The following is a 15,631-nucleotide window of genomic DNA, read 5'->3' on the forward strand; positions in this document are numbered from 1 at the left end:
TGATCTTTGACAGTCCCTCCTGACATCTTGGATACTGCCTCCTGGCATGTAGCATACCTCCTGGTATGCTATGTGAGGCAAAGCAGCCCCTGTTTGCAGCACCCTGTTGTAAGCCAAGACCGAGGAGTCCTGGCTCATGCAGGTTTGGGATCTCTGTGCCTCTGTATTTTAAATGTAGTAAGAGCTGCTGGTCTCTTACTACATTTAAAATGCAAAGGCACAGCAGTCCTGGAGCGAGTCTCTCCTTATTGACTAATCGTGTAGTCAAAACAAATTGTATTGACTACATGATTAGCAAAAGATCCACTCCTTAACATCCTAATCAACCATTATTTTTGGCGAGTACCTACAGTTCAGATTACTATGATTTAGAAGACCTTTCAAGGTAATACTCAGGCTGTTGAGTGCTATTATTATTGCAGTGCCTTGGGAAGGGGTTTGAGCTGTCATTCCTAAATGTACCTTCTAAGGGCAAAACTCAACAACTAGGTCATTTGTATTGCTAACCTCATAGAGCATGCTCGTGGCAATATCCTTTGATCATAATGCAGGGTGGGAAAGAGCTTTAGCTCAGGTCCTTGGTGACAGCTAATAATAGGAAAATTTCAGTACGCACTCCAGGACTTAGAAATTAGATTTTCCAAGTCTCATCATCATTTACATACTCTCACCACTTGTGCAACTAACCCTGCCGAAATAATCAAACTGCCCACCTGTATTTTGCCTTCTAACTTTTTATAACCTTTATATCAGCAACACATTGAAAGGAGAGTTGATTTTATACATTGTACAATAAGGTCAACTGAAATGAGAGTCAGCCCGCTGTTGTCAGTATTAGCACTGAGTACAGTTAGTGTTCTACTCCAACATAATTTGGATTATAAATATGGGCCCTCTGTTAAAATCCCTTGTCAACTTCCAATGCTAGAAAGCCAACCATCTTCAATCACAGTCACACTTAACCTTCATAGCTTGGTGGTCAAAAATGAAGACTAACTGGAATTACGTGTCCCATTCATGAAAATTCTTTGATGTATCAACCACAGACAATAATGCAGTATACTTTCTGAACAAAAGTACGTAACCTTTCTTTCATTTTAAAAAATGTCCTGGATAAAGTGGTTGACAGAAAAAAAATCACACAGACCCGATAGTGAACAGGGTAGCTAAATGGATGTCATTTTCCCAAAAAATTGTATTAAGACATTAAACTCAATTAAAAGTTAAAGGAAGGTAATGTTACAGTAGAGCAATGGTGAATCAAGCACTATGTATTTATATCACTCATCTTAATATTGGCATGTGAGAGTCTTATTGCATTGTGTGCACAGCTCTACAGTATATACTTTGTTATGTTTGACTCAGAATTTGTCATAGCTCCAATTTTTTCTTATCTTGCACCTCCATTCTTGAGTCTGCAGAAAGGCAGTTACATGTAACAAAAGAGAAGTGTGGGAAACAGCTATTGTGCTACATGAAGGGGTAAATTCAATCACATTAGGATTCCACAGACAGTGACAAGATTTAATTCCTGTTGAATAGGCCCTGGTTAAAGCACTCTGACCACCTCAGCAACTTCAATAGCAACATTGGATTTACAGGGAAGTTTTCTTTAGCTTCTGCCAGCACTGACTTTTAACTGAGGTGGAGTGTGATGCTAGTCATTTGTGTTTATAAACTTACCTTCTGGAGGAAGATAATTGAGAGTGTTGGAAGCAGGTAAAAGGGGGAGGTGAGGATTTCAGATTCCACAGCTGAACACCAACTTCCAAAGAAACTATACAACTGAAATCAGAACTTGTAGCAACCCCTGGTATTTTTCTTGCAACAGTGGAATAGATCATCCAGGGAGTGAAACAGCACAGAGAAGAGCTTTTGAAATAGTTTTCATAGAGATAAACCAGGGGTGGACAATAATTTTTAATGGGGGAACACTCCGAGATTTTTGTAAGTGGTCAAGGTCCACACTTCTATGGAGGGGATGCAGGGTCTGGGATAGCGGGTGAGATGTAGAAGGGAGCTCAAATAAAGGAGGGGGGGCAGGAAGGAGTCTGGGGTCTGAGAGGGCATTTGGGTGAATGAGGGGATTGTGATCTGGGGCAGGGGCTTGGGGTGCAGGAGGGGGTAAGGGGACAGGAGAGGATTCTGGCCTGGGGGAGGGGCTTTAAGAGGGGGTACAGGGTCTGGGAGGGAGTTGTGACCTGGGAGAAGTGGGGAAAGGGAGTGCAGAGGGTTTGGGTGATGACCTAGGGCAGGAAGTTGGGGGCAGAGAGGAGGTGGAGTAAGAGACGCAGGTGCTGGCTGGGAGATGCTTACATAAGCAGCTGCCAGCTAGCCAGCCCTGCAGGAGCCTGAGGCTACGTCTAGACTGCATCCCTCTGTCAACAGCGGGATGCAAATCAAGCACATTGAAATTACTAATGAAGCAGGGATTTAAAAAAAATGAGGTTTACAGGATCTGTTGAAAAAGGCTTTATTTTTGACAGATCCACGTTTAGACTGCTGGTTTTTTTCTGAAAAAACTCCGTTTAGAAAAAAAGCAGTGGCCATGTTTATGCTAATGAGGCACAGGATATTTAAATCCCTTCTTCATTAGCAATTTCAATGTGCCTAATCTACATCTCTCTGTCGAGAGAGAGGTATAGTCTAGACACACTCTAAGACAGGCTCCCTGCCGGTGTGCTGGGCTGGCTGCTCCAAGTGGTTCTGCTCCAGCATGGGGAGTGGAGAGTGAGGAGGCTTCTCTCACTGCCCCTGCCTCCAGCAAAATTTCTCAGCTCCTGTTGGCCAGAAACTGGCCAATGGGATCTAAGGGATTTTGCTAGGGTCCGGGGACAGCATGCAAACTCTCCCCATCCCTCAAAGTAATTAGCAGCCAGCTGTTTAAAATGATGTGAGCTGTTGTGTCGGAAGGGTGCCGGGAAGGTGTCTGCGGGCCAGATCCAGCCTCTTGGCCACCCTTGAGATAAACTCTCAGGTCTTGAGAACAAAGAACAGAGTGATAAATACTTAAATCCCAAATTGTACTGCTGTTAATCAAGTCTGGCCTCACTTTCTCATTGGTAAATTACTGCTTCCACTGTGTTAATTTGGACACAATAGCTGCTCAGGTACTTTCATAATTGGATTTCTCTGGATGACATGAGACATTTAAAATATAGTTTGATTTTTCTATCTGTGTTATGGATTTGTAGAAAGCTGAAACACCCCCAAGAAAATCTTTACTGTTTTGTGGATCAGTTCTTAACAGACTAATGAAAATTAGCTACAGCATTGCCCTCAATGGTTCAGTGAAGTAACTGTTTTTATGCTGAAATGCTGGAAGCAGGTTTCAGGGGATCTGCTAAGCAGGACTACTATTGAGCATGTGGTTGAAGACCACAGCCCCAAGCCCTGATAGCCTGAGCAACTTTAATGGGACTCTTGTGTTATGAGGCCCTGGACAGTTGTCTTGCTTCCTACCCCCAATGCTGGTCTTGGTTTTTATAGGCAAAAAAACAGTTGATGTGGCATAAGTGGGCTGTGGAGTTTTTAAAGCCTGTTGGGAGGGCCTCAGAAAGACAAAATCTGAGAAGCCCTGCTTTAAACTACTGTTCATGGTAGCTATACAGTGTTGAGTCTCTGCCGTATTTGCAGTCTTGATGCTGGATGGAGGGAGGGAGGCAGGAAGCATACGATGTAAGTGTCATGGTCCACCACATGCTAAAGATAAGCTCTAGTTCAACCCGAAGTTGTGGGATTGAGTGAAATTCTGTAGCCCGTGTTATTCAGGAGGTCACACTGAGATGACCATAACGGTCCCCTCTTGCCATAAACTCTATGAATTTATGTGAAAAAACAGCAGAGTTCCGAGCATGCTCATGTAGTCTCAAAACCTTGCTTTTATATATCCATGGATTGGGGTGGGGAAGATACGGTCCGTCTAGCCACTGGTTCCATCCCATGAGCAGCACTTACCTCAGAAGTGAACAATAGCGGAGACAACTCGGTATGCCCTTCCAGCTTGAGTTTGGCCCATTGATAACTACTCTCTAGAAATAGTTTTTCAACCAGTTGTGCACCTACCATATAGTACAGATTGAACCTCTCTAGTCTGGCATCCTTGGGACCTGACCGGTTCCAAAGAGAATTTTCTGGACTACAGGAGGTCAGTATTGTTGGTAATGCTGCTAGCCACTTCCACTGCTTACTGGCCTGTTAGAGGACATTTAGGAGTAAATTAGAGCTAAATAACAGCACAGAACACTGAGAGACAGGGTGGTGGCAGTAAACAAATTTCATGGGACTGTGGGAAACTTAGTCACACCCAGGAAAAGTGGACATTCAGCTAACTAAAATCATGCTGGACTAGCAGGTTTCAACTTGTAGTGCTGACTCATACATTAGATTGGCAAATGTGTTACAACAGAGCTACTATTCAGAAATATATTATAATTACATTTTTAGGTCTCTATATTTATTAGAAGTTCTGGGCCTTCATTTTCAGTTATGTGCAGATGTCTATTCTGATGTTTACAAAGCTGGCAGTTAAGTTCTTTAGTAAAATTTGTAGGGCCATTTTGTACAAGTTCCATATTTCTGGTGTCTGAACACTAATTCTGGTCCAATACAGCTATTACAGATTAATGTTCTTTATTGGTGCTACAGTAATAAGACTCAGCATCCTTTGCCATAGCATCCTGACTAATGATTGTGTGGGAGAGGCTGAACCCTTCTTGGCTACTTTCCTTAACCCTTATGGGAGTTTGAAGTGTTTACCACTTTTCAAGAAGCATTCAGATTCTGAGAGGATGAGTTCCTAATAATTTTTTGAACCTGAAAATATGGTGCACTGAAAATATGGTGCACACTGTATGCTGTTCCTTATACAACATTGTAACTATTCGGCATTGCTTTCTTAGTCTGATTTACCATAGTACTATCTTTATAATTCATTTTAACAGTGGAAACCTAAAGGAAGACAAAATGTTTTTAAAAAATTTTACACCCACTATTAATTTACATTGTGGTAGCCTGCTCCAAGGTTATTGCGGTTGTTGACTTATTTGTTGCATCACATCAATGGGGAAAACTGTCTTGCCAATTTCAGTAATTGTACAATACCTAGGCTCACCTCTGAAATTATTAGAAGCAGTGATGTCAGGACTTACATCTTAATTCACTTCCCAAACTAAATGTTATTTTGATAAAGGAACTTATTATGACAAACAATTCTTGTTTAATTGTGATATATGTTGGTGAATGTTTATTAACTAATCAAAAACGAATTTGCTGTTAATTTACCCAAAGTGTCAGTGACTATTCAAATCCTTTATATTTGGACAGAAGCACTTTAGTAACTGGAAACCCGCTTGGTGGTTAGAACCTATTGAGTACCACTGGCCATATAGGAAGGTGTGTTTGCTCAACTTGCAAGCGAAATACCTCAAGGAAGACAGCGAAAACTAAAATGATCTATTCTTTTGAAATAATTTTTTAAGTCATAGAGCCACTCCTGAATTCATTACTCAGACAAAACTTCCAATCAGTTCTGTGGAACTTTTGCCAGAATATAAGGACTTCAGGATTTGTCCCATTCTGACGAGGCCCCGAGTCTGAGTGCTTATCTGCCATCATTACAGTGCATTTTCCAAAATGAGTTGTAAAAATGTTGTTACAACAACAGTTTCTGTGTGTTTTTGGAGTGTTAACTCTGTTACCCTTCTCTCTCTTTTTCTTTATTGTCAGGATCGTTTTTTCTCACCAGGAATTTGCCGTCGACTTCATGCTGCCCTGGCAGCTATTTCCACTTCAATGTTGATTTTATCCAATCTAGTGTTCCTTGGAGGTAATCAGGTTGGGAAAATCTACTGGAACCGAATCTTTGTGGAAGGCAAGTCATTTTGGTGTGCTGTCGGTGCTAAGGCTTTCAAATGTTTTCTTTGAGATTGCAAGGCCAGATGCACATCTCAGTATCCCTATGAAAATCTGAAGTAATTGTCCTGACAGGGCCCACTGAATCTAAATAACTGTAAGTGGATTGTTTAGGGTGTCTGTCCTACTGTGCTATCAGAAGCTGAAGGACGTAGTTCACCTTTATGGGTGCCAGGCTCACTTAAAAGTGAATTGATACTAATGAACAAATAGGCAGGGCATGATCATTTGATCAGGTTAGCAGTACCCCTCCCCCAACTTTAGGATGTACACACCACATGCATCAATACAAACACTATCTCACCAAATGCAATGCAGTATGTATGATCTGTGAAAAGAGCCCTGTTAACAAAATGAGATCAAGGTGCTGTGTCCAGCAAGTGCTACTATTCAGTGAGAGGTGAGCAGTGATAATCAAATGCCTATGTGGTATTTCACTGGCTTTTGTGATTTTTATATAGCAGCAACTTCCACCCCACCATCAACCTTGGCCTGGACCAGTCCACAAAAGAAAATCCATTTCCTTGACACTACAGTACAATTACATGATGGTCACATTTCCCCCATCTTATACCATAAACCTACCAAACGTTATTCTTACCTATATGCCACTAACTACCATCCAGGACACATCATCACACAATCAGTTGTTTACAACCATGCCCTAAGATACAACCAGATTTGCTCCAGTCCCACAGAAAGAGACAAACACCTACAGGATCTCTATCAGGCATTCTTAAAACTTAAACAACCACCTGAGGAAGTGAACACACAGATTGACAGAGCAGACAAATAGCCAGGTACGGCCGCTCCCAGAGTTACGAACAAGTTACAGACCAACACTTGGTCCGTAACTCAAAGTGTTGGTAAGCGCGGATCGCCATTCGTAACTCGGATCCGCATTTACGACTGCTTTGGTTGTAAGTGCAGATGGTCATAAGTGGAGGTGGTCATAACTTTGGGAGCGGCTGTATCTGCTTCTGCAAGATGGGCCCAACAAGCAAAATAACAGAACACTGCTAGTCATCACTGACAGTCTCCAACTTAAACCTCTTCAGTGCATTGACAATCTACAACCTATCCTGGAAAATGATCCCTCACTCTCACAGGCCTTGGGAGACAAACCAGTCCTCACCTACAAACAACCCTCTAACCTGAAGTAAATTCTTTCCAGCAACCACTCCTCAAATAGCTTTGAATTGAATCCCTGAAATTTAAGAACTACTAGGCAGAAAAGCTGTAAGCCTGCAAAGAGAACCATTCACGTGGTCTATTACTGAAGTTCTTACAAATCCATGTGGACAGAGGGGTCTGCCTATCAGCGCCATTCTTACCCACACACAGAGTACACAGCTGGGAGGGCACCTGAACATTTGGGGCACCACTGGGTCTTAATGTCCACCCACCCACTTCTTCCTAGCCCAGGTCTGCGGCTCTGCTTCCTCTGGAGAGGATCTAGTTAACTTAAAAGTAAAAATCCTGCTAGACTTATTAGCAGACATTAAACCTGTGAAAGAGCCATTCAGATGGTAATAAAGCCATTTACAAGGTATGTAAATCCTAGGTTTATACTATTTCTGAATTTACTGTGTTAGTCTACAGGACTTTAGTTTAAAGTTTGCTTTAAAATATTCCATTACAGTTTGGATCTCTCCGGTCTGGCACCCTTGGGATTGGTCTCGGATGAGGGATTTTTCCAGACCTGGGGTGGTCATTTAAGACCCATTGCTGCCACCTCTCCTTCTCCCCCTGGACTTCCTGTTTCCCCCTGCAGCCCAGCTGAGCTGCACGCCAGCTCCCTCCACTCCCACCCACAGCCCAGCTGCAGCACGCTGGAACGGTCTGATTCTGGAACATCTGTGGTCGTGCTGGATAATGGATGTTGTCAGACCAGAGAAATCCTGGATTTTAGAGGTGCAGCCTGTAGTGTGTTTTTGAAGATTATGAAATCACATCTCTAAAATATTGTCATCTTCCCTACCCTACTCCACCCCTCAGGCTGCCGTTGGGCATAGGGGCACAAGGGCCCCATCCATCCTAAGGATGTTCCTGCTGCTAATACATTTCTTTCCAGCATCAGAACCTAACATAGTACAATTTCATTAAAAGTGCACAAGAAATACTTTTATAATGGACCCACTTCTGAACTATCATTGCCTCCATTAGGAATGTGCTAAAGAAAGGACTAATAATGGATTGAACCCAAGGTTCAGTGATGGCTGCTCTACAGCAGAACTCTTAGCAGCTTCTTTAGTGGAAAGCAAAGGTTATTTAAAACCTTCTCAGGTATCAGTACTACTTCCATCTTCTGCCCCATGCAGATGAAAGGCACGTTCACTTATCATTCTCTGAATTTCTGTGATAATCAATTCCTTCTTTTGCAGCAAAATCAGTAAAGCAGGTATCCTAAGTTCACATTTAGACATGAACTATACAATAGCAGTTGTTATAAATACACTATGAGGAAAGTAAAGGGTGTGGGTTTTTTTGAAGAAATATTGGCACCAGGGAACAGAAGCCTGTTTCCCTAGCTAGTACAATTGTGACTTTTCCACTTGTCTGTTTCGTAGGGTTCTTGGCTATTGGATAAAGAATTTTCAGCACAGGATGTTTTTCGATTTTACATTTTACTTCAAGTGAATTAGAAAGGATACATTATGTAAACCAACAGTTTTCATTAATATTTTATCAATAAGATTTTTGCAGTTGTAAATAACAATCTGTTGTGAAAAATTCCTGAGAAACACTAAAAAGAAGGCATAGGTTAACTAGGAAATATTTTATGAGACAGTGTTTGCTGGGATCCTAAAATATTTGCTTGGTTTCACATTATTTCAAAGTAGTGTACAGTATTTTGAAATAGGGAGCAGCTACACAGCACTTATTTGGAAATAGAGCACTCATCCTCCGACTTCCCTTACTCCTCATACAATGAGGGCTACAGGAGTCAGAGTAAGAAGTCCTCCAGCTTGCCAGTATTTTGACACTATTTCAAAATAACTGCCTTCTGTGTAGATGCGGCCCAAGATGTTTCGGAATAGTGTTGCAGTGTAGACGTACCCTGAGGCATTTTGTTTTGCCATGTGTAGGCAGAATGCCTTCAAGCTCCTCTGCACCTTTGCACCACGGTGTTGCTCAGAAAAGCCAGGTTCCAAGCTGGTGGGCAGTGAGTAGCTTCCATTCTGTGGCTGTGCAAGATGAAATGACAGCTGCTGCATCAGTTGGAGTCAGACAACCACAGCTTAGTGGGGAAGGTTGTCACAGATAGCTATTGCTTTGAAACACTTGTAAGTCTCTGCCTTAGTGTGCATTATTAGCAAATGTTGGTTGACTTGGTATTTTTCTAGCAGCAGGAGACCATCATCCTGTAACAACATTACATTCAAATGATATTATTTCTTAATTACATTAAATCACAGCACTGAAAATTATTCCCACAGCCTGTATTTGTTTAATTTCATGGAAATTGTATGATGAATTAATCACATTTCGAGGGGACTCGCTCAATTTTATGATCATTCAGGGATCTATTCTCCCTGTGGGAGTGTTGCTATTTGCTTCAGTGGCAGCAGGATATGGTCTTTCCTTTTACAGAAAATAACTTGATTGCTAGTAGTTAATCCTCCCTTCTTTGTTATTCAGAAATAATGATTTACAGTAACATGAGTTATTATGTATTGTTCATATTGCATCACTGATCTGCATGGGTCCTTACAGGCAGATTTAAAAAGGCAGAGACTCCCTTTTGAGTAAAGGGAGTTAGGATGAACAGGAGTATTCTGTAATGAGCCCCACAGTATATAGGGATGTAAATAGGTGTGTAAAGTCCCATAGGAGAGACCAGAGAGCCTAGCATGTAGGATGTCCCACTATCTACATGGTGCTTTGCCTCTTACTAGGTGGATAGAGGATTCCCTGAATTTTCAGGCCATGCTCCATCCCATTGTGCACTGACTAGTCCCCCTTCCCCTCAACAGGAAGGAGTATAGAGTTGCATGGTTTAGCATTCACAGAATTTGAGATGTTTACCCAAGAGGCTCAGTTTTTTAGTTGACGTCTGTGGGACAGTGATTCTCACTATGTAGTCAAATACAGCTGTATGAGATGTAGTGCTTTCTGCAAATCGTTTCTCCAGGATTGATTTGGATGGATTCCCATCTTCATGCTTGCTCTGATTTGAAATTGAAATAAACCCCCAAACACAGAGGGTGCGTCTAGACTGGCAAGATTTTGCGCAAAAGTAACCGCTTTTCCGCAAAAACTTGCCAGCTGTCTACACTGGCCGCTTGAATTTGCGCAAGAGCACTGACTTTGTAATGTACAAAATCAGTGCTTCTTGCGCAAATACTTTCATGCTCCCACTCGGGAAAAAGCCCTCTTGTGCAATAATACTTGCGCAAGAGGGCCAGTGTAGACAGGGAAGAGTTGTTTTGCGCAAAAAAGCCCCGATGACTAAAATGGCGCTTTTTGCGCAAAAGCATCCTTGCCAATCTAGACATGATTTTGCAGAAATACTTTTAACAGAAAAACTTTTCCATTAAAAGTATTTCCGCAAAATCATGCCAGTCTAGACGTAGCCAGAGAGAACTCATCCAAAACAGCTGAATGCCATTTAGTTTCATGTCATTAGCCCTTGATCAGTGGCTTATGCTGTAGAGTTGTGTGCTTCCTCTTTAACACTGACCTTTCCTGGTCAAGTCTCAGTTGCACAGCCCACTTGGTTTTACATTCTAGTCCATGGTTTGTCCTCTGACATTCTAGTCCTTGTCCAGATCATCCTGTTCAGTATTATAAGATGAAAATTTACATTTACTACTGTGTTACTCAGAAACTTAAAGCTTTTTCAAACTCCTGCTGTGAATGCTATGTTGATGGATTACATAAATTAAAAAAAGATTGCATAGCTGCATGTGTCACTACAGGCAGATGTCACATTCTTTCATATGATTCATACCTCTACACTCACAAACAATATTTGTTCTTACAACTGCTTATTTTACAGTCTTATTTGGTGAGCACATTTCATTGGTATGTGAGGTGGCAATTTGCAATGATTTTAGAGAGTTGGAAATTTTCCTTTGCAGGTGAGAACTTTAAAAAAAACAAATATTTACACTCATTTTAAGAGTTGAATTGTATTTCTTTGGACAGGCATTCTATTTAAAACAGATATGGAGCACTGCAATTTCAAAGTCAGATGTGTTTTGTGAACTTAAGTCTACAAATTTGTTTTAAAATAGTATGCCCTGATCCTGTAAACTGATGCAGATAGGTCTCATACCCTGGTACAGTGTCCCTAAACATAGAGATCTGCCTGCACTCATCTGATTGGAGGGCAGAGGCCACAGATAAAAAGTTCTTAATTTGTACATCATGTTAAATATTTCTCTATCTCCAAACTACAGCCAGAGATAGTGAAAGTGTAGTATGCCCACATACATATGTGTGTATTTAGAGTTAATATTGTATGTGTTTAGGATGTGTTTCACATTTTTTATGCAGAAAACAGAGGGCAGTTCCTACATTCTGTATCCCCTAGTCTATTCTGTATCCCTTAGTCTCTTCAAAGCACTGAGAGTCAATAGCAAGACACAGAGCTATCAGCTTTATAGATCTAGGCAAACATTTTCAAATGGGGTCTGCACTACAAACTTCTGCTGGCATTGCTACATCAGTCAAATGTGTCAGCAGAAACCCATAGTGTAAATGCGACTATACTGTCGATGTTATGCCCATACGAAGCACATGAGATCTTTTATAGGGGAAAAGGCAGTACGCTGCATCTATTGATAATACAGCAATTAGCTTATGCTTTTCAGTCACACACACACACACCATGCACACAGTCCCGCCAGCTATGTTATAGTTACCATTCCAGAGTCTGAATCAAGCTAGTGGCCAGCCAGATTGATCGCAGCAGGGAGACAGACTCTGTCGGTCGTGATCCAATGCAAGATGAACCCAGAGTCCCATGGCAAAGACCTCTGTTTTTATAATCCTCTTTTTTCTGTTGAAGTCTATATATCTTGCTATGTTAGTTTGACCGGTTACTCCTTAATCGGTGTTATCTTTTGATATTATCATTCCAAAATACCTCCGAGAGGGTTATCCTGTCCTGGACTGATTTAATCACTTGTCTTTAGGGGTGCCAGTTCTACCTTAGAATTGTCAGTCTGCCCTTCTTTAATCATGTATGCGCGCGCACTGATGGTTCTCTGGTGTCAGTAAGTCTCGTTCTTCATCCCTCCTCTCTTGACCATCTGGTAGTTAACAATGACCTTCACACCTTCTCTTTTTCTGATGCATACATTCCTCATTCACACAAACAGTCTTACAGAGACCTTCAAAAGTATACAAACAGCAGTGTTTTATATTGAGCAATAAAAAGCATTGTAAATTAAACCTTACTACATCTTGTAATCAAAACAGTTCACTTTGTGGCCCAGGCCTTCAACATTCCTCTAATCTTATTAACCTAGACAAAATACAAGATCCTGTCTCTTACTTACTAAAGTCTTAAAACAAAGAAAGCTTACTTACTAAACCTTAAAACAAAGAAATGTATATTTAACTAAAGGGCCTAATGGTTTGTCCCTGCCTTAACATCGGTAAAGACACTGGCAGTCTGTCAGATGAGTTTCTACCAATGCCCCAGAAGGTCATAAAGAGGGTGGGTGGCAGGATGAAATTAAGTCATACATTACTACATTATTAAACCTGAAATATAAATATAAAATCCCACTCCTACGTTGAGACTATCCTTTTAACCCTGATGTTTATTTTGCTGGAGGGTGGGATAAACTGTAATGGCCAAAGTGTATTTCTTCCAGTATAAGCTGTGTACACATTAGGGGCACTTTGCTGATACAGTACAGTGACTCTCAACCTTTTCACACTACTACAACCCTTTCAGGAGTCTGATTTGTCTTGCGTACCCACTAGTTACACTTCACTTAAAAGTTACTTGCTTACCAAATCAGACATAAAAATACAAACATGTCACAGAACACTATTACAGGTTGAAACTCTCTAGTCCAGCACGCTCCGCTCTGGCAACGTCCCTGGTCCGGCATGAATATAGTTAGCTGGATGTCCACTTATCATGGGTGGGGCCAAGTTTCCCACAGTCCCATGGAGTTTGTTTACAGCCACCAGTCCTGGCTCTCAGTGCTCTGTGCTGTTATTTAATGCTAATTTACCTCTAAATGTCTAAGAGCTCAGTAAGCAGTGCAAGTGTTGGTCATGCTGCTAGACAGTATTGACCTCCCCTGCTTCAGCAAATTCTCTGGTGCAGCACCAGTCAGGTCCCAAGGGTTCTGGAGAGAGATTGAACCTGTACTGAGAAATTGCTTACTTTCTCATTTTAATAATTGTAAAATCAGTCAGCATATATAAATATTATACTTTCACTTTAGTTTATGGTATATAGAGCAATAAAAATAAATCATTGTGTGAAGTTTTAGTTTGTACTAACTTTGCTAGTGCTTTTTATTGAGCCTGTTGTAAAATTAGTCAAATATCTAGATGAGTTGATGTACCCCTGGAATACCCTGTTTATCCCCCAAGAATGTGTGTGCCTTTGATTGAGAATCACTGGTGTAGTGTCCTAGTATAGCTAAACCAGCAAATAGCTCCTAAAATGTTCCTGCCTTAGTTGTTAACAGCTCATTGGTGGTCAGGTACTTTCGAAAACTTTACTCTGTCTGCACTGCATGGGCAGAGTGGATAAAACATAGCTTTAAATTAAAAATCAGATTTAAAATAAAATTAAACTAGATTAAATTAACTGTAATTTATTAGCATCATTTAAACCAGCTGATTGTGAAGCGTATTGGAGTGGATCAGTGTTCTACATTGCTGTGTCTATGTTGTATTAATCAAAGAAGCTTCCACAGTTTTGGCAACCACAGAGTTAAAAAATTATGAATCAGATCCAAAAAAACCCCATGACATTGGATTTAAAAAGTTTGTTTTAAATACATTTTATTTTATTTTAAATACATTTTTATTTTTGTTTGACTTGTTTTTTTTTAAAGATTTTCAAAAGTGCCTAAATGTTTTTGGACCATTGATTTTTCAATTAATCTTGTGCTCCAAAGTCACATGGATGCGGTGGAAAATCCTACCCTATGCATACAAATGACAGACATGTACCTTGGACTGTATTATTCTTTTCTACAATCTTGTTGTAGTTCCTTTTGTAGAAACTCCGACTTAGGTTGTCATGTCTGGCTGTAAAGGGCAATTGCACTAAGCCCTTGGGGGGAAATCTGAGAGCCTAGAACATTCTAAAATGTTCATTATTTTTTATTTGGATTACAGACAGCCTCACAATAACCTATGGCAGAACACCAGAGAGCGTATAAGTAGAAACACAATCACTTTTTATACAGATTTTGTGGGAAAACTTGTTTGACAACAAAGCTGAGGTGCCTTGTTGCACTGGAGGCTAACAGTACCATGATCCATGCTTATGCGCCAGAGGTGCTAGGACTTGGGCCGCTGCCACACCCTCTGGCTGAAAGTGGTTTCCATCAGAAGCAGAGTTTAGTTTGGTTCCATGGCTCTCAGCACCTCCCCCTGTAAAAATTGTTCCAGTGCCCTTGCTCAGTGTGAATTCCTCCAAAAGCCTCAGAGACACATTGAATGAGGGAAAAGAGAAGTTAGAAAGCCACGTGATAATGCTTTTGAGGACAAAAAACAATTGCTTAAAACTACCCACTGAGATTGCTCCTCAGCCAAGGAATAGAGCAACCAAAAAGCAGCCCTGTTCATTCCCTCTGCTGTCACTATGCACGCTGACAGTGGTTTGGAATCCTACAGACCTGTTGAAGTAAGTGACACCATTCCATTGCACTTTTCCGGTTGCAGGGCAGAAACCAGGTTGTGATGTTGAGAATCACGACCTGCTCCCTGTTGGCTCCTCGGGCAATAGCTTTCTTCCCGCTCTCTGCCAGTGTGCTGGCTAATAAGCTAAGAGGGAGAAATACCTACACTTCTCCCCTCCAGCCCATGCTGTCTCTGGTGATACAAGTAACCCACACACGGCCTTTTGGACACTGCTTTTGCCATTTCACTCCCTGGATGGGCTCTCTGCTAAGTTGATGTAAACAACTGTCTCACGTCTCTTTGTATTGTATTGGAACCGCTACTTTGTTTATCTTGGGCACAGTGACTGTTGGCTACCACTGCCTAAATGTGCATGCATGGATATGCTCAAGCATAGCTAACTCACTCTTAATAGTGTTCATCTACTCTAGGAACTCCCAGCCCTTAAAGAGAAGTTAGCAATTTCCCAAGCATAAAGCTGCCATTTCTTCATTCTGTTCTGAAATTTCCTAAGGGTCCTATGAGGGGGCAGGGGCCAGGAAAACCTCCCACTGCTTTCCCATCTCCACCTCATCCTGCCCCCATTCCTCTCCTTCCTCCAAGCTCCCTCCCCTGAGCCAGAGGACTAGTGGGGGCAGGAGATCTGGGGCTGGTATTAGAGGTCAGAGACACCCCCTTCAAGTCACTGGCCCCAGTCCGCTCTGCTCCTCTGGCTCCCGGGTTTGTTCCACTTCCCACCACTGCCAGTGAGTATGAGGCATTATACCACTCCTTTCCCACACCCCCTTCTTGAGGGACACAACTGGAAGCTGGGGAAATAGAGCAGGCTGGGGCCATGTCGCTCTACTTCCTCCATTTGCCATTGAGTGGGTCCTATCTCTGCTGCCGA

At 41.6% G+C, this 15,631-nt stretch overlaps 1 protein-coding gene across 8 annotated transcripts in view; it reads left to right on the top strand.

Moving 5' to 3' along the window:
* HHAT (hedgehog acyltransferase) overlaps positions 1 to 15,631 on the top strand; it is a 369,064-nt gene that overhangs the window by 246,886 nt on the left and 106,547 nt on the right. For all 8 annotated transcript variants that reach the window (XM_014580487.4, XM_075925124.2, XM_075925129.2 and 5 more), the window contains one exon: positions 5,728 to 5,872. In XM_014580487.4, coding sequence (XP_014435973.2) covers positions 5,728 to 5,872 — 145 coding nt within the window. The remainder of the gene's footprint in view (positions 1 to 5,727; positions 5,873 to 15,631) is intronic.

This window comes from Pelodiscus sinensis, chromosome 3 (genome assembly GCF_052426305.1).
Source record: "Pelodiscus sinensis isolate ZL-2025 chromosome 3, ASM5242630v1, whole genome shotgun sequence".
In the NCBI taxonomy this organism is placed as follows: Eukaryota; Metazoa; Chordata; order Testudines; family Trionychidae; genus Pelodiscus; species Pelodiscus sinensis.